The sequence below is a fragment of the Coturnix japonica genome, unplaced genomic scaffold (genome assembly GCF_054131305.1).
Source record: "Coturnix japonica strain WE unplaced genomic scaffold, WE-NBRP24 Scf044, whole genome shotgun sequence".
NCBI lineage: Eukaryota > Metazoa > Chordata > Aves > Galliformes > Phasianidae > Coturnix > Coturnix japonica.
Window position 1 is genome coordinate 575,106 of NW_028188947.1, and position 26,860 is coordinate 601,965.

The following is a 26,860-nucleotide window of genomic DNA, read 5'->3' on the forward strand; positions in this document are numbered from 1 at the left end:
TTCCTGGGCTTGGAGTCCTGCTCAGAATGGAGATGTTAATGACAAGTCCAGACCATTCTCAGACACACTCCGCCTGCTATACTATAACATTTCTTTCCCTTTGGAAATGATCATTTAACTCCAGATCTTGAATTTATTTTCATGAATATGAAGCATCTCTTAAAGAGTAGAATATTAGGAAAGTCTTACTTTCTTCTCATTTCCTAATCATATCCCATACTTTTGGATATTTTCCTCTTTATTGCAGCTGCTCTTAGAGACCACAGCCCAAGCATCTCTGCACTTTTAATTGTCTAAGACAATTCTGCCAGTTTGCAGAACATGTGAACTACTAATGCCTGTTGAAAAAATCTATCTGAGTGACTGTCCACAAAATAACCAATGCATGGGGAGCTCCCGAAACTGAGGAGTCTCAGAGCTGTGTTCAAAGTTGAGAGCCCCTATTAGATTTCTGCGCCTAATCCTCTTCCCTTCACTCAGAACAGGAAGTGGAAAATCCTTCCCTTGGCTCTCCTCTTGCAAAGTACTCATACAAACACTCAGTTCTGCAGTGGAGCTGTGATCCCCCTGCTCCAGGCAGCAGTTGTGGCAGCACAAGCCCTGCTGGGGGGCTTCTTCCCACCACATGTCTCCCCAGAACACACTGGGCAGCTCCCGGGGCAGGCTGAGTGCTGAGCCTGGCAGGCAGCAGAGTCCCATTCCTGGCACACAGCCCCTGAGGCACAGCAGGGACCCTGCTCTGCAGGACACCCCTGGGCACCTTCCTGCAGCCCCGGCTGCACAGCCTGCAGCTGTGCTGGGTATCACAAGCCTCAGGGCTCGGCTCTGGTGCTGCAGCATGGAAGCCCTCAGCTGGAGCAGAAATCTTTTTCCACAAGAAAGAAACATGCAATGCCTGCAGCCGGATCTGCTATTGGATGTCTCAGTTTTAGTTAACCCTATAGGAACAACAGCTGCATGGTCTGCAGTGAGACTTACCATGTCATGGCATGAGAGCAATGCTCCTGTCGCGAGCTCACAGTCTGCTCACACTGTACTCATCCTCTCTCCCCTGTCTCTCTTCTCCTTCTGTTAGCTGCATGCTGTGCTGTGCACAAGAGCTGCTCCTGGGCACAGCTGTCTCTCTGCAGTGCTGCCCACTTGTATGAGCTCCCTGTGTCCCATGAGCCCGGCCCAGCTCATCAGCAGAGGATGTCATTGTTATCCTTCCCACTCGCCTCCCCTGAGATGTCCCTGGGTCCTCATGGCCAACAGCTCCTGAAAGACAACGGCATCATGACTGTACTTTGAAACCTGTTGAATTAAACACCAGATTTCAATTCCAGATATGTGTTGAGACCTCCCAGGGAGTGTTTGCTGAAGGAAAAAGGGCAAGGGAATCATAGAATCATAGAATCACCAAGGTTGTAAAAGACCTGTATGATCAACCGTTCACCTGTTACCTACAGCTTCCACTAAACCATGTCCCTCAACACAAAATCCAATCCTTTCTTGAGCACCCCCAGGGTCGGTGACTCCACCACCTCCCTGGGCAGTCCATTCCAGTGCCTGACCACCCTTTCTGAGAAGTAATATTTCCTAATTTTTAGCCAGAATCTCCCGTGCTGCAGATTGAAATCATTCCCTCTAATCCTATCATAAATGACATGAGAGTCCGACCCCTAGCTCACTACAACCTCCCTTCAGAAAGTTATAGAGAGCAATAACGTCTCCCCTGAGCCTCCTCTTCTCCAGACTGAACATTCCCAGCCCCTTCAGCCTCTCCTCATATGACCCCTCACCAGCCTTGTTGCCCTCCTTTGAACATGTTCCAGGGCCTCAGTGTCTTTCTTGCAGTGAGGGGCACAAAATTGGACACAGAACTCGAGGTGCGGCCTCACCAGTGCTGAGTGCAGGGGAACAATCACCTCTCTGCTCCTGCTGGCAACCCTGTTTCTGATGCAAGGCAGGATGCCGTTGGCCTTCTTGGCCTCCTGGGCACACTTTCGGCTCATGTTCAGCCGAGCATCAATCAATACCCCCAGGTCCGTTTCCTCTACACAGTTTTCCAGCCACTTCACCCCAAGCCTGCGTAGCGTCACCCGGAGTTGTTGCAGCTGAAAAGCAGGATGCGGCATTTGGTCTCAGTTAACCTCATTGAAGTGGCTTCAGCCCAGCTCTCCAGCCTGTCCAGATCCCTCAGTAGGGCCTTGCTAACTCCAGGCACATCCACACTCCCAGCCAATTTGGTGTAGTCTGCAAACTTACAAAGGATGCACTCAATGTCCTCATCCAGGTCATCAATAAAGATATTGTAGAGGACAGGCCCCAGCACAGACCCCTGGGGAACACCAGGTAGGCACACAGGTAGGCGTCCAAGTGGGTCTTGAATATCTCCAGAGAAGGAGACTTCCCAACCCCTTGGGTAGCCTGTTCCTGTGCTCCGTCACTCTCACTGGAAAGAAGTTCTTGCACACATTCGTGCAGAACTTCCTATGCTCCACTTTCTGTTTTTTCCCCTTGTCTTGTCTCCACACACTGCTGAAAAGAACCTGGTCTCTCTACTTCGACCTCACACCTCAGATATGAGCACTGACATGAGAGCAACCCCCTGCACCTTTCCCCTGCCAGCAGAGTATAGCAGAGCAGAGACACAGTCCTCGTGTATCATGTAGTGTTATTCTGCTTGCCAACAGAAGAGGCCAGTCTTTATCTTCCATCTGTGGCATACTCCAGAGTTCAAGGCTTTGCAAAGCTATGGCACATCTACGTTCTTGTAATGATGACACTTTGGTATGCTCTGGACTTGCATTTCAATTGCATCTAAATAAATCTAGGGTCATACCAGTTGACGGGAAGCTGGCAAATGTTGTCTCATTGTAAGGAAGAGCAAGAAAGATGACAGGGGCAATTATGGACCTGTCAGTCTCACTCCAGTGCCTGGTAAAATTATGGAGAAAATATGGTGGCAGTTATGGAAAAACAGCTGAAGGACAATTTTGTCATTGGTCACAGCCAACACAATATTCCCAGGGGAATGTCCTATTCAATTTCAGGTCCTTTTATGACACCTATATCCATTTAGCTGAACAAGGGAAGCCAGCTGATGTTATCATTGAGGATTTCATTAGAGCTTTTGATACTGTTTCTCACAGCGCCCTTCTGGACAGAATGTCCTGCATCTGGCTGGACAGAAACAGAACGTGGTGGGTGAGATGTTGGCCAGTAGGTCAGGCCCAAAGGATTACAGTCAATGGGTTTTAGGGCCAGTTGTCTTTCATGTTTTTGCGGATGACTTGCACGCAGGACTAGAAGATGTTTTCAGCAAGTTTGTTTATGATACCAGATGAGCAGGTGCTGCTGCCTCCGCTTTGGCTGGAGAGGACTTGCAGAGAGATGTGGACAAGTCAGAGAACTGGGTACCTGTTGGCACTAAGCACCAAGTGCATAAGCCATAACAAGAACAAGTGCCTGATTGTGCACCTGGGTAGAGGCAACCCTGGACATAAACACAGACTGGATATGGGACACTGGAGAGCCATCTGACTGAATAGGATTGGGGGTCCTGGTCAACATCAAATTGAACGTGAGTCAGCAGGGTGCCCAGGCATCCGGGAAGGCCAGCGGTCCCCTGTAGCGCATCAAGCAAGGTATTGCCAGCTGGGTGAGGGAAAGGATCGTCCCTCTCTGCTCTGCACTGCTGCAGCCTCACGTGGAGCACTGGGTGCACTTCTGGGCACCTCAGAACATGAAGGACATCAGACTATGGGAGTGTGTGGGAAGGAGGTCACAGGGACTGAGAGTTCTCAAGTTCAGAGTTTCACTGGGATTGACTGATTGTTCAGACAGGGTCCTTCTCACATTCCACATTCTGCAATGAGTCACAGGGCACACATGGGACATGTACCTCACATTGTCCTTGCACCACATGTAGAGCCTGGGGTCTTCTGTCCCCATGTCTTTTATTTGACATCATACAAACCTCTATCCACTGCCCATGAAGAACCCTGAGCCAACATGAAGGACAGAATCTCCCTGCCAAGAGTCTGAGAATCAGGACTTAGCCTGTCTGTTAAGCCAGCTGGGCAGGGCTTCCTTCTAGAGATGCCACTGTTGTGAGGGAACATGAGGCTTTTGTGGGTTGTCTACTCACCACCAGCTCAGTTTGCTCCTTGCAAGCCCCCAGCACCTGGGCGCAGACTCTCAGGGCTCTCTCAGGCTCCAGTGTGATGAACAAAGTTAGCCAGCAGTACAGAAGCTGGCTGACGATGGGGATCAGTCACAGGACATTCATTCTGTCCTTGACATCTTTCTCCCTCTCTTTTCTTTTCTGGCCCCTCCCTTAAAGGCCTCTGCTGCTGCTTGTCATGGTCATTACCATCTGCACAGCCCACCTCTCTTGGCTGGCACCTTTGCCCTGACCTAAGAGCCACTTTCGTTCAGGAACCTCCACCCTGCAACCTTTCCCCAGGCTGCTCTCAGAGTCCTCGGGGCTGGCTCTTGGCTTTTCCTCCAGCAAGCCCCACTTCTTTGCCTGCCTTCAGTCCATAGGGGCCTGGCACTCTCACTCCTCAGCCTAAAGGATGGATGGCCTCAATGGCAGTAGTCTCAAATCAGCATCTCAAATCACTTCGGTAAAAAACAGATAGGTAAAAAAGAACTGGCAAGCTTGCTTTTAGAATTACCTTCTCTACATGACCTGATGCTTTAAAGCACAAGCTCTCCTAGCAGCGACCTGCCTCTGACATGCTCAGCCTGCAGGAAAACATTCTTGCTCTGTGTCTCCAGGCTTTGCTCACATTCCCAGGTAAATGAGTCTGAAGGATGAGAGAAGGGCCCCACAGTAAGGGAGAGAAAGAATCTGTTACAGAAACTGGAACAAGGAGACTGAAAAGACAGTTTATGTGAAAGTTTTGAGTAGCACTGGGGCTGGAATAACAAGGGGGATAAAGGCCATGAAGATAAGGGTGGAACAGCCTAAGAACAGTGTGGTGATTAGATGTCCACAGGGCAAACTGGAACTAGTTTGGAGGCTGCCCCCCCCCCCGCAGGGTTGAAAGTTTACAACCACCCCCACAACTCACTACACACGCACAATGGGGGAGGGACTGTGTGCTAATTGGGTCTCAGGAATGCAATGAATATGTGAATATGTATACCAATTCCTGCCAGCTACTGATGATGTATCAGTTCAGCCTACATCTGTAGCACGCTTTCTCATAACAGTGTGCAAGTGAGGTGCAGCTATCCCCCTTGCACCAGGGTGTGTGCGCATCACTCATTAAACATACCTGCTTTATAATTAATTTGTGGCAATGGAGTTTGATTCTGCAAGTCACCTGGAGGTGTTCAAGGAACAACTGGATATTGTGATGAGGGACATGGTTTAGTTGGAGCTATTGGTGATAAGTGAACAGCTGAACTGGATGATCTTTCAGGTCTTTTACAACCTTAGTGATGCTATGATTCTAGGATTCCCTGTCCTTGTCTGTGTACACTTTTTGTTTCAGCAAACACACTCTGGGAGGACTCACCACATGACTGGAATTACTCACAGACCACTTGAAATCTGGTGTTTAACAGATTTCAAAGTACAGTTATGATGCTGTTGTTATTCAGGAGCTGTTGGCCAATGAAGACCCAAAGACATCTCAGGGGAGACAAGTTGGAAGGAAAACAATGACATCCTCTGCTGATGAGCTGAGCCGGGCTCCTGGGACACAGGGAGCTCCTAAAACTGGGGAGCGCTGCAGGGAGACAGCTGTGCCCAGGAGCAGCTCTTGTGCACAGCATAGCAGAGCTGGGGCATGATCTGCAGGTGATATGAGGATAAAAGAAAAGGGAGCGACAGCTTATGGGATGTATAATGTGTGAGTAAGCTGAGAGCTTACTGGAGGAGCATTGATTGCATGCCATGTCATGGTAAGTCTCACATCAGGCCATGCTGCTAAATTTAATACAGGGATAAATAAATCTGACACATCCCATAGCAGATCTGTCTTCAGGCACTGCATGTTTCTTTACACTGGAAAAAGCCTTCTGCTCCAGCTGAGGGCTTCTGTGCTGCAGCATCAGAGCACAGCCCTGAGAGCTGCATTTCCCAGCACAGCTGCAGGCTGTGTAGCCTGTAGCCGGGGCTGCAGGCGGGTGCCCAGGGATGTCCTGCAGAGCAGGGTCCCTGCTGTGCCCCAGGGGCTGTGTGCCAGGTATGGGACTCTGCTGCCTGCCAGGCTCAGCACTCAGACTGCCCAGGGAGCTGCCCAGGGCGCTGCGGGGAGATGTGTGGGGGGAAGGAGCCCCCCGGCAGGGCTTGTGCTGCCACAGCTGCTGCCTGGGGCAGGGGGATCACAGCTCCACTGCAGAACTGAGTGTCTGTAAGGGTACTTTGCAAGAGGAGAGCCAAGTCAGGGATTTTTCATTTCCTTTTCAGAGGGAAGGGAAGATTGGAGGCAGAAATATAAAAAGGGATGTCAACTCTGAGCACAGCTCTAAGACTCCCCAATATTTTTACAGTCAATTAGCTGTTTTGTTAACAGTCACACAAGTTGTGCTTTCAGCCTCATCTACCTAAAAGGATATAATCAGCTTAAATTAGAGTTTCTTTGTTTTCTGCAGGCATTAATAGTTCACTTTTCCTGCAAACAGGCAGATTTTTCAAAGACAACCTGAAGTGCAGAGCGGCTGGGGATGGGTTATCAAAGAGCAGTTGGAGTCAAGAGGAAAATACTCACAATGCTGGTATATGATTAGGAAATGAGAAGTGAGAAAGAACTCCCTAATCTTCTTCTCCTGAAGGGATGGTGAAGTTCATGAAAATAATTTCAAGTTATGGTGTTAAATAATCATTTTTGAGAGGGAATGGAAAATTTAGTAGCATAGCAGAAGGGGTTTCTCTAAGAATCGTCTGAATTTCTCATTACATTCTGCACCCTGAACAGGACTCCAAGCCCAGGAAAAGCAGATGCCCAACAGCAGCTCCATCAGTGAGTTCCTCCTCCTGCCGCTGGCAGACACGCAGCAGCTGCAGCTCCTGCACTTCTGGCTCTTGCTGGGCGTCTACCTGACTGCCCTCCTGGGCAATGGCCTCATCAGCACAGCCGTAGCCTGTGACCACCGCCTGCACACCCCCATGTACTTCTTCCTCCTCAACCTGGCCCTCCTCGACCTGGGCTGCATTTCCACAACTCTCCCCAAAGCCATGGCCAACGCCCTCTGGGACACCAGGGCCATCTCCTACACAGGATGTGCTGCACAGGTCTTTTCCTTTGTCTTCTTCATCACAGCAGAGTATTCCCTTCTCACCATCATGTCCTATGACCGCTACGTTGCCATCTGCAAGCCCCTGCACTACGGGACCTTGATGGACAGCAGAGCTTGTGCCAACATGGCAGCAGCTGCCTGGGGCACTGTGCTTCTCTATTCCCTGCTGCACACTGCCAGCACATTTTCACTTCCTCTCTGCCAAGGGAATGTTTTGAACCAGTTTTTCTGTGAAATCCCCCAGATTCTCAAGCTCTCCTGCCCTGGCTCCTACATATGGGAAGTTGTGCTTCTCATTATTAGTGCAAGTTTAGGCTTTGGGTGCTTTGTTTTCATTGTGGTATCCTATGTGCAGATCTTCATGGCCGTGCTGAGGATGCCCTCTGAGCAAGGACGGCACAAAGCCTTCTCCATGTGCCTCCCTCACCTGGTCGTGGTCTCCCTATTTCTCAGCACAGCATGTTTTGCCAACCTGAAGCCTTCCTCTGTTTCTTCCCCATCCATGGACCTGATGTTGGCACTTCTGTACTCAGTGGTTCCTCCAGCAGTGAACCCCCTCATCTATAGCATGAGGAACAGGGAGGTCAAGGATGCAGTGAGGAAAGTGATGACCAAATATGTTTTAAAAGCAGTGAACTGCCCATCTTTTGGAATTCAGGGCTTGTAAGGCAGCTTTTTACTGAACCAAGCTCTTGTTTATTATCTGCCATTTTACATGTGTAAAGGTCACATAAGATGAGGCATTACTTCTGATGCAGGTTTTATCTGAGGTAACAGTTAGTTGACCTGAGAGGTCATTTCAAACCTAAATGATGCTGTGATTGGGAGATCACTGCAGGGGAGGCTGTTTGCTGAGCAGCCTGAGAACTCAGACCATGTCACATTTCACTTGTTCAGTGTCTGACTGTTACAAAATCCTGAACATTTCTTTTTAGATGTCACCAATCCAGCAAGCGGTTTTACCAAGGAGAACCTTCAACATCTAATTGCTCTCAAGTGTCACCCACCTGCTTTGTACTGATCTCAAAGACAGTCTGTACCTCCCCTCAGTCAAGATTCCTCAGTGATAGCAGCATGGACAATTGGTTGGTTCTTTCCAAAAGAACCCCAGAGTAGGGATAATGCCACGTTACATTTAAGTGTAGTGATTGAGGCAGCACTGATCAACTCTGACAAATACCGCCCAGAGCAGAAGCAGCCCAGAGGAAACTCTTTTAGCTGGCTGCTCTCTGGGCCATTTCTAACGTAAACGTTCAAGTGCTCTTCTCAGAGATGACCCACAGCAGCTCTCCTATTTACGGATTGGCATATCATGTTTCCTTGCAGAATCCTTGAGTTGTTTGCATTTCTAAGCCATTTATCAGCTCTCTATTACTTTTTTCCTTTCATCCAGATAAAACAAGCCTCCCTGTCATTGAAGCCATGACGGGAGGCTGGATCATCATGGGAACAAAACCCATAGGACATCTTTGTTCTGCTGAAGCTCAGGCACACAGCCCAGTGACTTCAGAACCTATTCAGGTACCTTCTGCCAATTTTCACCCCCAGCCTTGGATTCCTTTCAGGTACTGGAATATAATCACCCACCCTAGGGGAATTATCTGCTATGTTCTCTTTGCCACAAGGAAGCATGACGCAATCACTGCAGAAACCAGAGATAATTACTCTGAAGTCAAACACAAATTCCATTCAGCTTTTGGCCACCTGTATTCAAACTATTTAATAACATTGGTTTCCCCCCCTCTGGGAGATGATTTTAATGAGGTCTCAGTCGATGTGGTTAAAAAGTTGATGCCTGACAAATGACGACGATGCACCTCAGCGCCTGAGTTTAAGCCTGTTTCAATTGGCTCCGCTGTGCATTATTAGAGTCTCAAGGTTTCTCTCCTTGCAGTTAGCAGCTCTCCAATGAGGCACCCAGGCTTGACTACGGCTCTAATGTAGGGGATGGCAAGAGGCTTCCCCAAACGGAATATGGCGTATGAGAACCGTGAAGATATCTACAGTGCTTTAGTTAGATCTCAAGAAAAGTGAAGGTACTCTTGTCTAATCAATGCCATTTGTAAACCATGGGTCAAGCAGAGCTAGCTGCATGTTGGTGGCTGGTTCTAATGCTGTTTAGAGTGGGCTGGTTTCAAACAGCTCTTAACTCCCCTCATCTCAGAAATGGTTCTTGGTGAAAATAAGGCCAATCGAGAGCACACCTGGTCCTCCCTCCCAGCTGCCCTGGGGCTCCCGTTCTGCAGAACTCTCATGGCCATTCCTTTTTCCCAGACCCTGTAGGGTAATTGTTGGAGAGAGTGACACTGAACGTGAATCAGATTCACACTAATGATTTTCCGCTCTACTGCTGATAAGCAGCAGCTTAGGTATACGGGAGATCCACCACACACATATCTTCAGGTAGCTCTGAGGCATTATGAGGTGAGGAAAACGACTTGGGAAACTGGAATTTGACTTGAGGCTGAATAATGCCTTCTCTCCAGGCAACATGTGATGTGCAGCATTTGGACTTAAGGCCTCATCCTTTTTCCTGAACAATATTTCAGGGTTGCTGCAATGACTGTACACTTACCGAACATTTCAGTCTCTGGTGTATGCAGAGGCCAGTAGGCCTAGACATATAAACACAATGATATCCAATTCTCTAGGCCTTGGTATGCATGTGGTTAATGAAACTGATTAAAATATTTGCATGACAGAACTCAGCTTGGGAAGCATTTGACTGATGACTGATGACATTCACTAGAGTTATAAGGCTGTGGTAGATGGGAGTGGTGTGTGTAGCTCATTATGACCTTGGGACTTAGTGGTACCTTATCTGCAAACCTGGATATTTGCAGTCTTGTGCGAACAACATGGCAAGTAAACTCTGCTTCTGCTGGTGGGCGAGGCTTCCTCGTCCTCTGGCTAAAAGCAGTGAGTAAAGTCTTCCTTTAATTGTCTTTGTGGTGGTCCACAGCTTGTGGCCTAAGGCGTCAGCAAACTTAGCCATTTGTGCTAAGCAAGCCACTTCAAGTTCTTTGTAAGTATTATACTATATAATGCCTTTGTAAGCTCTGATTTGTAGCTCACTTGAATGCTAAACAACTGAAGTCCTATGGAGCTATAGACCAATACACTTGGGAACGTACTTCAGCAGTTGTGGAGCCTGAGTTATCAGCGCTGGGTTGTTAAGATCAGATTTGACATGTAAGCAAACAGCCCCCACACAGAGTGGATGCCCAGTGTGAGGTCAGTCCCAGTGCTGGGTCAGCACTGCTTGCCCAGTGGCACAGCAAAGTGCTTTGGAGCTAAGGGCCATGGATGTGACATCGCCCTCCGATGTCATAAAGAACTTCTTTCTTAGACCCAGCCTAAATCTCCCTTTTTATAGAATCACAGAGTCATTAGGGTTCGGAAGGACCTCCAAGATCATTAGGTCCAACCATCAAGGCCAACTGGGTTGCCTGACAAAACCATCTCTTTGATCACACCGGTTCTGAAAATGGAAGCTGTTTGTTCAAAGCATGGCCAAGTATTCATTATGAGCAAGGGTGGACATCTAGGATCATGTTTGCTGTGCCACAGGTCATTAGGACCCCATAAGGACCCCCTAAAGACCACATAAGAGCCACATAGGACCCCATGAGGACCCAATAAGGACCACATAGGACCACAAAGGACCCCATAAGAACCCTATCAGAGCCACATAGGACCCCATAAAGCCTCCATATGACCCCGTAAGGACCACATAGGACCCCATAAGGACTCCATAAGGACCACATAGGACCCCATAAAGACCCCAGATGGACCACAAAGGACCCCATAAGGAATCACAGAATCACAGAAATATAAGGCGCTGGTGGATACTGGTTCACAGTGCACCCTAATGCCCTCCTGGCATGAAGGGACAGAATCAATTCATATTTCTGGAATGACTGAGGGCTCTCAAGAATTGACTGTGCTGGAGGCTGAAATAAGCCTTACTGGCAAAGACTGGCAAAAACAGGAAGCAAGATGGGCACGAAGTTGCATGGCAGAGGCTGGCCTGCTCCTCCCTGGGAGGAGAGCTTGGCACCAGAACTGCAGGGAGAAGGGCGGAAGGCAGCTGTGGACTGTCAGGGCCAAGTCTCCAGCTTGCCAGGCCTACTGAAGGATGCTTTACAGAGGGCCTGTGGGAAATGGCTCCATTTCCCAGTAGGTTTGCTGTCACTGTCTTCACTTTGGCAGCCACTTTGGGGCTGGAATCGTTTCCCCTGTCAGGGACACAGGTAGATTTTCAGTTAACCCATGACAGCGAGCCTCCACCGTCCCGCTGCATGAGGTGCAGTGCTGTGTGCAAGAGACTGTCCTCTTGTACTGTCATCTCCTGAGGAGCAAGGCTCATGTCTCCACCTCCCTCAAGAGCATCGGTATCATGACGTGCCAGGACAACTTCCTCTGCATGAGGTTCCTGCACAGCTGCATTAAAATGCAGGAGAGCAATGCCAGCCTAACTGCAGTGCTCCACAGTGTAAGTTGAGAAGGTTTTGAGGGTGTACCATCAGGTCACTGTTGGCCAGCCTGGTTGTGTCAGGGCAGTCTAAGGCCTTTCCGCATGCTTGCTCCCACAGCTTTCTCCATGTGAAAAGGGATTTCCTGGGTCTCTGCCCATGCAGAAAATCTGGCAGTGCTCTTGCACGGCCCCAGTATTTCTCCATCCATCTCCTTCAGAGCAGAAGAAATCTCTGATTTTCACGGTAGGGGCTTTGGTGGAGAGTAGTTTTCTCTCTTGGCATGAAAACCAGGCTGGCTTCCTGTCAGCAAGAGCCATGAAAAATGGCCTTGGCAAGCCTCCAGTAGGCTTGCGTGCCTTTGCAGAGAAACTGTCCCAAACATTCTGCTGATGTGGGGCCAGAAACCACTGCTCATGGGATCCAGGTGTTCCTGAGGTGAGTGCATTTCCTCTGCAGCACTTAGCTGGCCAGGAGACAGGCTTCCTTCCCACCTCCTCCGATATCATATTTAGTAAAATAAGTTTTCCTCCTTAGATTGCCGCCGTTGTTCTATTTTCTCATTCTCCTTTTTCCCTTCACTTTAGGGCCGTGGGCTCTACAGGGTGGCTGCTCCTATGATGGGCACAGGTAAATCTAGGTAACATGTGACAGGGAGCAAGGCGGGCATGAAGTGGCATGGCAGAGGCTGGCCTGCTCCTCCCTGGGAGGAGAGTTTGGCACCAGAACTGCAGGGAGAAGGGAAGAAGGCAGCTGTGGGCTGGCAGGGCCGAGTCTCCAGCTTGCCAGGCCTACTGAAGGATGCTTTACAGAGGGCCTGTGGGAAACAGCCCCATTTCCCAGCCAGTTTGCTGTCACTTTCTCCTCTTTGGCAGCAGTTTGCCAGGGCAAGTGTGTGTGTTCCACATCCTCCAGCCCAGCCCAGGGGACAGCAGGTGGGGAGGAGATGGAGAAAGGATGTGGATCCTCTGCCAGCAAGTAAAATGGGAGCAGTGACCAAGCTGGTACTGCATGCTAAGTGTGTGCAGGCTCTTTTGTCTGCCTGAGGCACTCAAGCAGCTGTGACAATGTTTTAGCTCGGGGACATGCACGGCCAAAAACTGCTTGAGGGGTGCAAGGGTGGGGACATGGGGCAGGATGGTGGTGAGGGCCTGGGTGGGGGGCTCAGCAGATCCTGAGGGATGACTTCCTCCTCCTGTTGCAGCCTCCTTTCCCTGCAAACAGCTCAGGTGCTGTGAAGTTTGGAGCTGCACCTCCACCAGCAAGGGGCTTTTGCTGGCACAGCAGAAAGAAACTGGCAGAAGCTGGAGCGGAAGCAGCAGCTCCCCTGGTAAGCTCCATTGGCAGTAGATCCTGAGAGCCGGGTTGGAGCCCAACCTGCACTACTTGCCTGCGCTCAGCCCATAACGCTCCATGTACTGTTCTTTTCACCTCCCCTGTGCTTGATGTTCATACCGCTCCAGAGGGGAAGGTGCTGGCAACAGTGGTGACTGCAGCGGAGCTCTCAGCATGGGGGCTGGGAAGCTGTCCAGCCTTCCACCTGTAAACGCAAAATCATAGAAACAAAGGCTCGTAGAATGGTCTGGGTGGAAAAGGACCTTGAAGATGGTCTAATTTCAATCCCCCTGCTATGTGCAGGGTCGCCAAGCACCAGACCAGGCTGCCCAGAGCCACATCCAGCTGGACTTGAATGCCGCCAGGGGTGCGGCATCCACCATCTCTCGGCAACCTGTTCCAGTGCATCACCACACTGATCTATAAGTTACCCAGTGTAAAATTATGGTGCTGTAGAAGATGTTATGTATTTTTTCAGAATGAAACATGTCTGAGACTTTTATAATCACATGCTTTTTCTTCTTTTTCTAATGGCTGTCTTTATTAAGGATTTTAGAAAGTTAGCCTTCAAAGTATCTTCACTCATGCTAAATTTTTCTTGAAACTATGTACATGCTATGCTTGTTTATTTTATTTTATTTTGTTATTTTTTAAAATTGCCATAGCCTCTTCTTTACTATTCTGGGCTGAATTCCGCCGACTTATTAGTAAAGGCTAGGGATAATACAGGTAGATATAAGAGGTAACACCATCAAGGCACCATTCATTGTTCACTGGAAACTTATCCATTAAATGAGTGGTTTTTTTTCCCCCACACTGATTTATGTTGTGGATGTTGCCATACCTTTTGATAGACAATAAAGAGCCACTGCTTCATTTCCTTACTGCACCTTCACAAAATATTGGCATCCTAATTGACTTAATGCTTTGACTTCTTTGCAGCAGCTTTTAAACAATTCCACTCTCTTCTCCTTCTGATGGACAAAACCCTCCCAGAACTACTATGAATACATCCAAGTGCGACAGATCCACTGTGATATCTGGGTACCCGACAGGTAGACCCAGAGAAATGCACAGTCCTTCCAAGACAATGATGTCTGTACCTGGTCCCCTGGATGCCACACATATGCAGTGTGACCTCTTCTAAGATGATTTGTTCCATAAATTTTCCGAGCACCATGTTCAGACTGATGGGCCTGTAGTTAAGTGCTGTAAGATCTGAATCCCAAGGTCCCCAACATCCTCCACAGTTTAGTTGTGTGCCTGCAGGTGAAGAGACGTTCACCGCTGAGCACGTTTCCTTAGCACAATCAGGTTGACTAAGGCTGCAGGGCACCCGCTCTCCTTTTGAAGAAAGCAGTCCAGGCAGACCCCTGCCCACTTGTGGGATGTGGATAGGAAGTCACAGGTCAGTGGCTCCAGCGGTCCCACCAGGGTACCAAATTATTTGTGAGAGCATTCTTTCTGCAGGGGTGAGAGGCAGGGAAAAAGTCTCAGGTGGCTTCAAGTTCTCATCCACTTCTCCTGCCCACGTTTGTCCCCTAGTGGAGATAAAGTAAAAGGGCAGGCAGAGGGACATCCCCAGAGCCCCAGCAGAGTCAAGACCCAGAACCTAGCTGGGCAGGGCGCTCTTCCAGAAATGCCGCTTCTGAGAGGGGACATGAGGCATATATGGGTTGTCAACTCACCACCAGCTCACTTTGCTCCTTGCAAGCCCACAACACCTGGGCACAGACTCTCAGGGCTCCCTCAGGCTCGAGTGTGTTGGAAAAAGTTAGCCAGCAGTGCAGAAGCCAGCACAGGATGGGGATCAGTCACAGGACAGGCGACTTTCTGTCCTTGACATCCCCCTCCCAGAATCTCCTTTTCTGGCTCCTCCTCTAAAGGCTGCTTGTCATGGTCATTACCATCTGCACAGCCCACCTCTCCTGGCTGGCACCTCTGCCCTCAACTAAGTCACTTCTGTGCAGGAACCTCCACCCTGAAACCCTTCCCCAGGCTGCTCTCAGAGTCCTCGGGGCTGGCTCTTGGCTTTTCCTCCAGCAAGCCCCACTTCTTTCCTGCCTTCAGTCCATAGGGGCCTGGCACTCTCACTCCTCAGCCTGAAGGATGGATGGCCTCAATGGCAGTAGACTCAAATCAGCATCTCAAATCTTTCCTTGCTCAGAAAACACTTAGGTAATAAAGAACTGGCAAGCTTGCTTTTAGAATTACCTTCTGTACATGACGTGATGCTTTAAAGAAAAATCTCTCCTAGCAATGACCTGCCTCTGTGTCATGGCATTCTCTAGATCAATATGTGTCCATGACAGGGGGGGCTGTATGCCCACGGGACCCCTGACCAGAAAAATGGGAAAGGAAAAGGGAAAGGGGGTAGGGAGATGGGAACTGGGCTCAAGGGGACAAACAGAGAAGCTGCAACAATCTAAGGAGAAAAAACTTATATTACTAACTATGATATCAGAATGCAAGATAACACAATATAATACAATCTAACTGAAACTGAGGCTAATAAATCAAGAAAAATAAGAGAGAGAGGTTTCTGAAGCCTGAGAAGCCTACTTTGAAATGGAAGGTGCCACGGTTTGGAAGAACACCAAAACCACATCCAGTCAGTGTGAGAGCGAGCATCCCTTCCGTGACTTCTTTCCCTCTTCACAGACCATCCTGGAGGCAGTGATCATGTCTGTGTACAAAATGGAAGAAGCCCTGGAAGAAGCTTGGGAACTTCTGACATGATAACACACATCCAAGAACTTGTTGTGTGCAGGGACTCACAGGGAATGAGGAAGAGGGGACCTGACAACCAACGTTTAAACCAGCTGCTGCTGCTGTCCACTGCTGCTGATCATCAGCTCTCTGCTTCCAGCTGGACTGTGGGTTTCTGAGAACATCTGACCCCGACAGTTCCTGAAATGTCTCACAAGAAGGTTGACAGACAGAGTCACTGCATGACCTTTATTATGTTATGGTTCACAGAGATTCTGTTTCACTATATACAGCATGTGTGGGCAAAACTACAAAGGTACAAGGTGAACAGGAATTGGTTTCAATAATGACTTAGTAGTGAGAAACAATACATTATTTTTTAAAAAAAGAATATGAATAAATTACACATATAAAATGGCAGAAAATATACAAGAAAAGAGCTTGATTCAGTAAAAAGCTGTACTAGAAGCCATGAATTCCAAAAGATGGGCAGTTCACTGCTTTTAAAACATATTTGGTCATCACTTTCCTTACTGCATCCTTGACCTCCTTGTTCCTCATGCTGTAGATGAGGGGGTTCACTGCTGGAGGCACCACCGAGTACAGAAGTGCCAGCATCAGGTCCATGATTGGGGAGGAAACAGAGGAAGGCTTCAGGTAAGCAAAAAAGCCAGTGCTGAGAAACAGGGAGACCACGGCCAGGTGAGGCAGGCATGTGGAGAAGGCTTTGTGCCGTCCCTGCTCAGAGGGCATTCTCAGCACGGCCATGAAGACCTGCACATAAGACACAACAATGAAAACAAAACACCCAAAGCCTAAACTGAAACTAATAATGAGAAACACAACTTCCCATATGTAGGAGCCAGGGCAGGAGAGTTTGAGGATCTGGGGGTTTTCACAGAAAAACTGGTTCACAACATTGCCTTGGCAGAGAGGCAGTGAAAACGTGCTGGCAGTGTGCAGCAGGGAATTGAGAACCCCAGTTCCCCAGGCAGCTGCTGCCATGGTGGCACAAGCTCTGCTGTCCATCAAGATCCCGTAGTGTAGGGGCTTGCAGATGGCAACGTAGCGGTCATAGGACATGACAGTGAGAAGGGAACACTCTGCTGAGACAAAGAAGACAAAGAAAAAGAGCTGTGCAGCACATCCTGCATAGGAGATGGCTCTGGTGTCCCAGAGGGTGTTGTCCATGGCTTTGGGGAGAGTGGTGGAGATGTAGCTCAGGTCGAGGAGGGCCAGGTTGAGGAGGAAGAAGTACATGGGGGTGTGCAGGCGCTGGTCACACGCTACGGCTGTGCTGATGAGGCCATTGCCCAGGAGGGCAGCCAAGTAGATGCCCAACAAAAGCCAGAAATGCAGGAGCTGCAGCTCTATTATGTCTCCCGAAGGCAGGAGGAGGAACTCGCTGATGGAGCTTCTGTTGGGCATCTGCTGTTCCTAAGCTTGCAGTCCTGTTCAGAGTGCAGAAGATAATGATGTGTCCAGACGATTCTCAGAGACACTCCTTCTGCTATACTATAACTTTCCTTTCTCTTTGGAAAATGATCATTTAACTCCAGAAATTTAATTTATATTCATGTATATGAACCATACCTTAAAGAGTAGAATATTAGGAAAGTCTCACTTTCTTCTCATTTCCTAATCATATCCCATACTCATGGATATTTTCCTCTCTATTGCAGCTGCTCTTAGAGACAACAGCCCAAGCATCTCAGCACTTCAAATCGTCTAAGACAAATCTGCCAGTTTGCAGGACATATGAACTACTAATGCCTGCAGAAAAAATCTATCTGAGTGACTGTCCACAAAATAACCAATGCATGGGGAGCTCCCAAACCGGGGTAGTCTCAGAGCTGTGTTCAAAGTTGAGAGCCCCTATTAGATTTCTGCCCCTAATCCTCTTCCCTTCACTCAGACCAGGAAATGGAAAATCCTTGCCTTGGCTTTCCTCTTGCAAAGTACTCATACAAACACTCAGTTCTGCAGTGGAGCTGTGATCCCCCTGCCCCAGGCAGCAGTTGTGGAAGCACAAGCCCTGCTGGGGGGCTCCTTCCCCCCACATGTCTCCCCATAACTTGCTGGGCAGCTCCCTGGGCAGGCTGAGTGCTGAGCCTGGCAGGCAGCAGAGTCCTATACCCGGCACACAGCCCCTGGGGCACAGCAGGGACCCTGCTCTGCAGGACAGCCCTGGGCACCTGCCTGCAGCCCCAGCTGCACAGCCTGCAGCCATTATGGGAAATGCAGCTCTCAGGGCTGTGCTTTCATAGTGCAGCAGAGAAACCCTCACCTAAAGCAGAAATCTTTTTCCACGGGAAAGAAACATGCAATGCCTGCAGCCAGATCTGCTATGTGATGTCTCAGTTTTAGTTAACCCTATAGGAACAACAGCTGCATGGTCTGCAGTGAGCCTTACCGTGTCATGGCATGAGAGCAATGCTCCTGTCGCGAGCTCACAGTCTGCTCACACTGTACTCATCCTGTAAGCTCTCTCCTTTTTCTCTCCTCTCCTTCTTTCAGCTGCATGCTGTGCTGTGCACAAGAGCTCCTCCTGGGCGCAGCTGTCTCTCTGCAGGGCTGCCCACTTGTATGAGCTCCCTGTGTCCCATGAGCCTTGCCCAGCTCAGCAGCAGAGGATGTCATTGTTATCCTTCCCACTCGTTTCCCCTGAGATGTCCCTGGGTCCTCATGGTCAACAGCTCCTGAAAGACAACGGCATCACGACTGTACTTTGAAACCTATTGAACTAAACACCAGATTTCAATTCCAGATATGTGATGAGACCTCCCAGGGAGTGTTTGCTGAAGCAAAAAGGGCAAGGGAATCATAGAATCATAGAATCACTAAGGTTGTAAAAGACCTGTAAGATCACCCAGTTTAACTGTTCACCTGTTACCTATAGCTTCCACTAAACCATGTCCCTCAACACAAAATCCAATCCTTTCTTGAGCATCCCCAGGTTCGGTGACTCCACCACCTCCCTGGGCAGTCCATTCCAGTGCCTGACCACCCTTTCTGAGAAGTAATATTTCCTAATTTTTAGCCAGAATCTCCCGTGCTGCAGATTGAAATCATTCCCTCTAATCCTATCGCTAATGACACAGGAGGTCGTCCTTCAGGATGTTATAGAGAGCAATAACGTCTCCCCTGAGCCTCCTCTTCTCCAGGCTGAACATTCCCAGCCCCTTCAGCCTCTCCTCATATGACCCCTCACCAGCTTTGTTGCCCTCCTTTGAACATGTTCAAGGGCCTCAGTGTCTTTCTTGCAGTGAGGGGCCCAAAACTGGACACAGAACTTGAGGTGCAGCCTCACCAGTGCTGAGTACAGGGGAACAATCACCTCTCTGCTCCTGCTGGCAACCCTGTTTCTGATGCAAGGCAGGATGCCGTTGGCCTTCTTGGCCACCTGGGCACACTGTCGGCTCATGTACAGCCGAGCATCAATCAATACCCCCAGGTCCGTTTCCTCTACACAGTCTTCCAGCCACTTCACCCCAAGCCTGCGTAGCGTCACCCGGAGTTGTTGCAGCTGAAAAGCAGGACGCGGCATTTGGTCTCAGTTAACCTCATTGAAGTGGCTTCAGCCCAGCTCTCCAGCCTGTCCAGATCCCTCAGTAGGGCCATGCTAATTCCAGGCACATCCACACTCCCAGCCAATTTGGTGTAGTCTGCAAACTTACAAAGGATGCACTCAATGTCCTCATCCAGGTCATCAATAAAGAGGTTGTAGAGGACAGGCCCCAGCACAGACCCCTGGGGAACACCAGGTAGGCACACAGGTAGGCGTCCAGGCGGGTCTTGAATATCTCCAGAGAAGGAGACTTCCCAACCCCTTGGGCAGCCTGTTCCAGTGCTCTGTCACCCTCACTGGAAAGAAGTTCTTGCACACATTTGTGCAGAACTTCCTATGCTCCACTTTCTGTTTTTTCCCCTTGTCTTGTCTCCACACACTACTGAAAAGAACCTGGTGTCTCCACTTTGACCCCACACGTCAGATATGAGCACTGACATGAGAGCATCCCCCTGCACCTTTCCTCTGCCACCAGAGCATAGCAGAGCAGAGTCATAGTCCTCGTGTATCATGTAGTGTTATTCTGCTTGCCAACAGAAGAGGCCAGTCTTTATCTTCCATCTGTGGCATACTCCAGAGTTCAAGGCATTGCAAAACTGTGGCACATCTACGTTCCTGTAATGATGACAATTTGGTATGCTCTGGGCTTGCATTTCAATTGCATCTAAGTAAATCTAGGGTCATACCAGTTGATGGGAAGCTGGCAAGTGTTGTCTCATTGTAAGGAAGAGCAGGAAGGATGACAGGGGCAATTATGGACCTGTAAGTCTCACTCCATTGCCTGGTAAAATTATGGAGAAAATGATGGTGGCAGTTATGGAAAAACAGCTGAAAGACAATTCTGTCATTGGTCACAGCCAACACAATATTCCCAGGGGAATGTCCTATTCAATTTCAGGTCCTTTTCTGACACCTATATCCATTTAGCTGAACAAGGGAAGCCAGCTGATGTTATCATTGAGGATTTCATTAGAGCTTTTGATACTGTTTCTCATAGCGCCCTTCTGGACAGAATGTCCTGCACCTGGCTGGACAGAAAGAGAACGTGGTGGGTGAGCTGTTGGCCAGTAGGTCAAGCCCAAAGGATTACAGTCAATGGGTTTCATCGTGCTGATAGATGGTCACTGTCAGGGCTCCCCAGGGCTCCATTTTAGGGCCAGTTCTCTTTCATGTTTTTGCGGATGACTTGCACGCAGGACTAGAAGATGTTTTCAGCAAGTTTGCTTATGATACCATATGAGCAGGTGCTGCTGCCTCCACTGTGGCTGGAGAGGACTTGCAGAGAGATGTGGACAAGTCAGAGAACTGGGTACCTGTTGGCACTAAGCACCAAGTGCATAAAGCTTAACAAGAACAAGTGCCTGATTGTGCACCTGGGTAGAGGCAACCCTGGACATAAACACAGACTGGATATGGGACACTGGAGAGCCATCTGACTGAATAGGATTGGGGGTCCTGGTCAACATCAAATTGAACGTGAGTCAGCAGGGTGCCCAGGCATCCGGGAAGGCCAGCGGTCCCCTGTAGCGCATCAAGCAAGGTATTGCCAGCTGGGTGAGGGAAAGGATCATCCCTCTCTGCTCTGCACTGCTGCAGCCTCACGTGGAGCACTGGGTGCACTTCTGGGCACCTCAGAACATGAAGGACATCAGACTATGGCAGTGTGTGGGAAGGAGGTCACAGGGACTGAGAGATCTCAAGTTCAGAGTTTCATTGGGATTGACTGCTTGTTCAGACAGGGTCCTTCTTACATTCCACATCCTGTGATGACACTCAGGTCACACATGGAACATGAACCTTACAGTGTCCTTGCACCCCATGCAGAGCTTGTGGATCTTCTGTCCCCATGTCTTTCATTTGACATCATACAGACCTCCATCCACTGCCCAGGAAGGGTCCTGAGCCAACATGAAGGACAGGATCTCCCTGCCACGAGTCTGTAAATCAGGACTTAGCCTGCCTGCTTCGTAAGGCTAAGGAGGAACCCCTTTCAAAATCAGAGCCACCATGCCAGTGCCTTTGCCAGCCTGTAGTCATAGCTTCCAATTATCTTCTCTAACAAGTCCCTTGGGAAGCTTAGTTTGTAAAGGCCCTCAGTGGGCCATTAATACTCCAAGAAACGTCACTGTTACCTCTGACTCTGTCTTGTTGAGCACAGAATCACAGAATCACAGAATCACAGAATTGTAGGGGTTGGAAGGGACCTCTGGAGATCATCGAGAATAATAATAATATAATAAGAATAAATTACACAGATAAAATGGCACAGAACAAACAATAAAAGACAGCATGATTCAGTAAAGGGCTGCATTACAAGCCATGAATTCCAAAAGATGGGCAGTTCACTGCTTTTGAAACACATTTAGTCATCACTTTCCTCACTGCATCCTTGACCTCCCTGTTCCTCATGCTGTAGATGAGGGGGTTCACTGCTGGAGGCAACACTGAGTACAGAAGTGCCAACACCAGGTCCATGGATGGGGAGGAGACAGAGGAAGGCTTCAGGTAGGCAAAAAAGGCAGTGCTGAGAAAGACGGAGACCACGGCCAGGTGAGGGAAGCATGTGGAGAAGGCTTTGTACCGTCCCTGCTCAGAGGGCATCCTCAGCACGGCCATGAAGATCTGCACATAGGAAACCACAATGAAAACAAAGCACCCAAAGTATAAACTGACACTAAAGATGAGAAGCACAACTTCCCTGTGGTTGGAGCCTGAGCAGGAGAGATTGAGGATCTGGAGGATTTCACAGAAAAACTGGTTCACAACATTGCCTTGGAAGAGAGGCAGTGAGAATGTGCTGGCAGTGTGCAGTAGGGAATTGAGAACCCCAGTTCCCCAGGCAGCTGCTGCCATGGTGGCACAAGCTCTGCTGTCCATCAAGGTCCCGTAGTGCAGGGGCTTGCAGATGGCAACGTAGCGGTCATAGGACATGATGGTGAGATGGAAATACTCTGCTGAGATGAAGAAGACAACGGAAAAGAGCTGTGCAGCACATCCTGTGTAGGAGATGGCCCTGGTGTCCCAGAGGGCGTTGGCCATGGCTTTGGGGAGAGTGGTGGAAATGTAGCCCAGGTCGAGGAGGGCCAGGTTGAGGAGGAAGAAGTACATGGGTGTGTGCAGGCGCTGGTCACAGGCTACGGCTGTGCTGATGAGGCCGTTGCCCAGGAGGGCAGCGAGGTAGATGCCCAGCAAGATCCAGAAGTGCAGGAGCTGCAGCTGCCGTGTGTTTCCCAGTGGCAGGAGGAGGAACTCGCTGAGGGAGCTGCTGTTGGACATCTGCTGTTCTGGGCTTGGAGTCCTGTTCAGGGTGCAGAAGATAATGACAAGTTCAGACGATTCTCAGAGACACTCCTTCTGCTATGCTACTAAATTTTCCATTCCCTCTCAAAAATGATCATTTAACACCATAACTTGAATTTATTTCCATGAACTTCACCATCCCTTCAGGAGAAGAAGATTAGGGAGTTCTTTCTCACTTCTCATTTCCTAATCATATCCCAGCCTTCTGGATATTTTCTCTTTACTCCAGCTACTCTTCGAGACCCCAGACCCTCTGCACTTCAATTTGTCTTTGAGAAATCTGCCTGTTTGCAGGAAAAGTGAACTATTAATGTTTGCAGAAAAAAAAGAAACTCTAATTTAAGCTGATTATATCCTTTTAACTAGATGAGGCTGAAAGCACAACTTGTGTGACTGTTTACAAAACAGCTAATTGACTGTAAAAATATTGGGGAGTCTCCAAGCTGTGTTCAGAGTTGACAGCCCCTTTTATATTTCTGCCTCCAATCTTCCCTTCCCTCTGAAAATGAAATGAAAAATCCCTGACTTGGCTCTCCTCTTGCAAAGTACCCTTACAGACACTCAGTTCTGCAGTGGAGCTGTGATCCCCCTGCCCCAGGCAGCAGCTGTGGCAGCACAAGCCCTGCTGGGAGGCTCCTTCTCCCCACACATCTCCCTGCAGCACCCTGGGCAGCTTTCCGGGCAGCCTGAGTGCTGAGCCTGGCAGGCGGCAGAGTCCCATACCCGGCACACAGCCCCTGGGGCACAGCAGGGACCCTGCTCTGCAGGACAGCCCTGGGCACCCGCCTGCAGCCCCGGCTGCACAGCCTGCAGCTGTGCTGGGAAACGCAGCTCTCAGAGCTGGGCTCTGATGCTGCATCACAGAAGCCCTCAGCTGGAGCAGAAGGCTTTTTCTGGTGTAAGGAAACATGCAGTGCCTGAAGACAGATCTGCTATGGGATGTGTCAGAGTATTTATCCCTGTATTAAATTTAGCAGCATGGCCTGATGTGAGACTTACCATGTCATGGCATGTGATCAATGCTTCTCCAGTAAGCTCTTAGCTTGCTCACACCTTAAGCATCCTGTAAGCTGTCTCTCTGTTCACTTCTATCCTCATATCACCTGCAGATCATATCCCAGCCCTGCTGTGCTGTGCACAAGAGTGGCTCCTGGGCACAGCTGTCTCCCTGCAGCGCACCCCACTTTTATGAGCTCTGTGTTTCCCAAGAGGCAAGCTCAGCTCATCAGCAGAGGATGTCATTGTTATCCTTCCCACTTGTCTCCAATGAGATGTCTCTGGGTCTTCATGGACAACAGCTGAAAGACAATGGCATCATGACTGTACTTGAAATTCCAGACATACAGTGAGTCCTTCCAGAGGTTGTTTAAAGAAACTAAAAGGGCACACAGACAAGGACAGGGAGGGTTGGACTTCCCCTGTGAAGGGCAGTGATCCAGCTGAGGCTGGATCCCTCTCATCTGTAGAGGGAAACCCTGGGGCTGAAATGGGATTCAGCTCCCCATGGACCCACAGGAGCTGGGATTCCTCTGATTCAGTTCAGATGTGCACAAGGAGTTGCCTGTGTGTGAGCTCCTGCTCTGAGTCTTCAGTCCTTCAGCAGGGAGGCAGTTGCTCACACACACGTACACTGGGTGATGCCCAAGGTGCCTGGGGTGCTCTTGGAAGTGTACCAGGGCTTTTAAACAGTTTTCATGGAGTTATCTAGATCAATCTATTTCCATGACAAGGGGAGGCAGTAGGCCTTTGGGCCCCCCACCCCTGACAAATGGGAAGGTCAAAAGGGAAAGGGGTTGGGAGATGGGAAGTGGGCTCAAGGTGCCCACACTCACATAGGAAGGACCACAAGCCGGCCAGGGAGAGTCAGGGAGGCCACCAGTGCTACCTGGGACACCAACATGTCCAGCAGCTAAGGGGCTTGTGAGGGAGGAACGGGGAGGTTGTGGGACGGCCTGTTCATGGCTGAGGCACTGGGGACTGGAGGAGAACACGGCAGGGGGAGCTGACAGCACCACAGCACCTGCACTGAGCAGCTGGCCAGGTCCTGGTGGGCCACGTGCGGCCTGAGCAAGGCTGACAAGGCTGCCCAGACCAGGGAGAAACCTATGGCTCACCTTGAATTCAACTTTTCTGAACGTCTCCTTCCCACAGAGCTTCTCAAGGATGTTGTAGTAGTATTTCAGTTCAAAGTTCATTCCTTGACAGAGGAGCACTCCAGTGTCCTTCGGGACAAAGGCAACGTTCTCCTCGTCCTGCAGGCAGTTGGAGAGGAGGGCCAGTGTTTTGGATGCAGGCCTTCCCTCTCTGCCAGCTCACAGAGGCAGCAGCAGCCACCTTGCAGTATTTCAGGGGCTCCACCTCCTTAAGGGCTGAAAAATAGGAGGATCGGAGTTGATCCTACATTCAGTTTTCCACAGCTGCTTCCATAGAATTGCTACTTGCAGCCATCTCCCAGCCGGCACCCCTCCTTGGTGGGGGAGGTCTCGTTCTGAGAAGGGAGGGGGTGGCTTTCTTTGACCCATCCATGAAGCCAGCAAGGGTTTAATCCCCCTCCTACCTGGCAGGGATTCCTTGTCAGACTGGAGGTGGTGCATGGCTCTGCGGTTCCTGGCCAGCTGAAACGCGAGCCTGCACAGAGTCATTGTCTCATCGTCACTCCTGATGTCTTCGGAGATGGTGACAAATGAGCCCAAGGTGGGAGTCCAGACACCCTGCAGGTGGAAGAAAAAGCACGGGCTACAGGGTTATGGGCTGGCTGCAGAAGAGCTGGAGTTGGTCCTGTGCAGGGACAGAGCTCAGGAGCCCCCACCTGCTGTTCAGAGGCACCAGGCAGGGCAGCGGAGAGGCTTTGGGAAGGAGCCGTGCAGCCTCCTCCTTCCCCTTGACCTCCCAAATGCAGCACAGCAGTCAGGGCGGAAGCAGTCTGATGGAACCCAGAGGCTTCCTGAGGCTGGGCTCAGCCTGAGCTGCAACCCTGCCTAGCACAAGCATTCCTGCATTTGCAGGAAACCCATGGTTTCCCTGCACAGCAGGGAAATGTGGGCTGAGTCTCCTGTTGTGCGTGCAGGGGAAGACTCAGAGGAACTGTAGGCTGACCTGGACAGGGAAAGGAGGAACCCGACAGCCAACACACCCTGTGCACCAGCAGCTGCTCTCATACGTAGGTGGCTACAGCATCCCAGATGGCAACTGGCTCTGGAAGGCAGAGGAAAAGCAGGTCATACTGCATCTGCCACTTCCCAGTGGTCAGACTGCCTTGGGCCAGGTGTTGCCGCGTGCTTCCATGGTTCAACCACCCCCTGCCCTAAAGTTTAGTGTTGTTCCCACCAGGACCAAAGCCACTATAACTCAGAATGATAGATGGCAAAATGGCATTTACTGGGGGTAGTCAGCACCTTATATACATTAATCACTTTGTCTACGCCCCTTGAGAGCTTGATTGAAATACGCACCCAACATACATCACAGGTCAGGGGACAGAACAGGGGAGGTACTGCCACGTCACATCCCAAATCCTTGCTAACACCTACAACACACGGGAGGGAGGTGGCAGATAGAAAGTGTTGTCTCCGTCCCCAGCCCCATATACATGTAGACAGCCCCGAGGTGGTCCCCATGCTGGGCCTCTCCTGCTGAGCACCAAGATGGGCTGCAGCACCGCTCCTGTGCTGGCTGTGGACCCGCGTACCTTTGGTGTTAGTGTCCCTCAGGCTGGAGGCACGCCCCGCTGCAGGGCCGTCCTTGCTCAGTGTGTTCTGCCTTGTGCTGGTGGTTTGCTCCTTCTTGGCACCAGCCATGCTGGAGCTCATCCCTTCACATGCATCTGCTCTGTGCCAGATGCTCCTTCAGGATGCAGGACCCACTGCCGTGCTCTACTTTCACTCTGCCAGAGTGGCCGTGTATCAGATGTCGCCACGGCAACACGGTGACAATGCGGCCAGTGCTGGCAGCTGCCCATAATTACACTGGCACAGCAGCCTGCTGCCCGCCGTGACACGGCAGGAGCCCAGTTCTGCCCCTTGGTGGTTGCCACTGCCCATTCCTGGACCCCTCGTGTGCCAGCAGCACCACACCAGAGGTGGTGGCGGTGGGCCCCGTGGGCAGGCTGGCCTCGCCATGAGATGCTGAGCCCACCGGCATCTGAGGCTCTTCTTGTGCTGGCCTGAGCTTCTCGCTCCTAGACGTCTGTCATCTAGTGACCAGGAGCTCGGTGGCTGCAGCGCTCTCTTACTCC

At 50.1% G+C, this 26,860-nt stretch overlaps 1 protein-coding gene across 1 annotated transcript; it reads left to right on the forward strand.

Annotated features, from left to right (window-relative positions):
• Positions 1–6,940: 6,940 nt before the first annotated feature.
• Positions 6,941–7,906, forward strand: LOC146752517 (olfactory receptor 14C36-like). The gene has a single exon (XM_085531750.1). The coding sequence runs from the start codon at positions 6,941–6,943 to the stop codon at positions 7,904–7,906; it is 966 nt and encodes a 321-aa protein (XP_085387876.1).
• Positions 7,907–26,860: the final 18,954 nt, after the last annotated feature.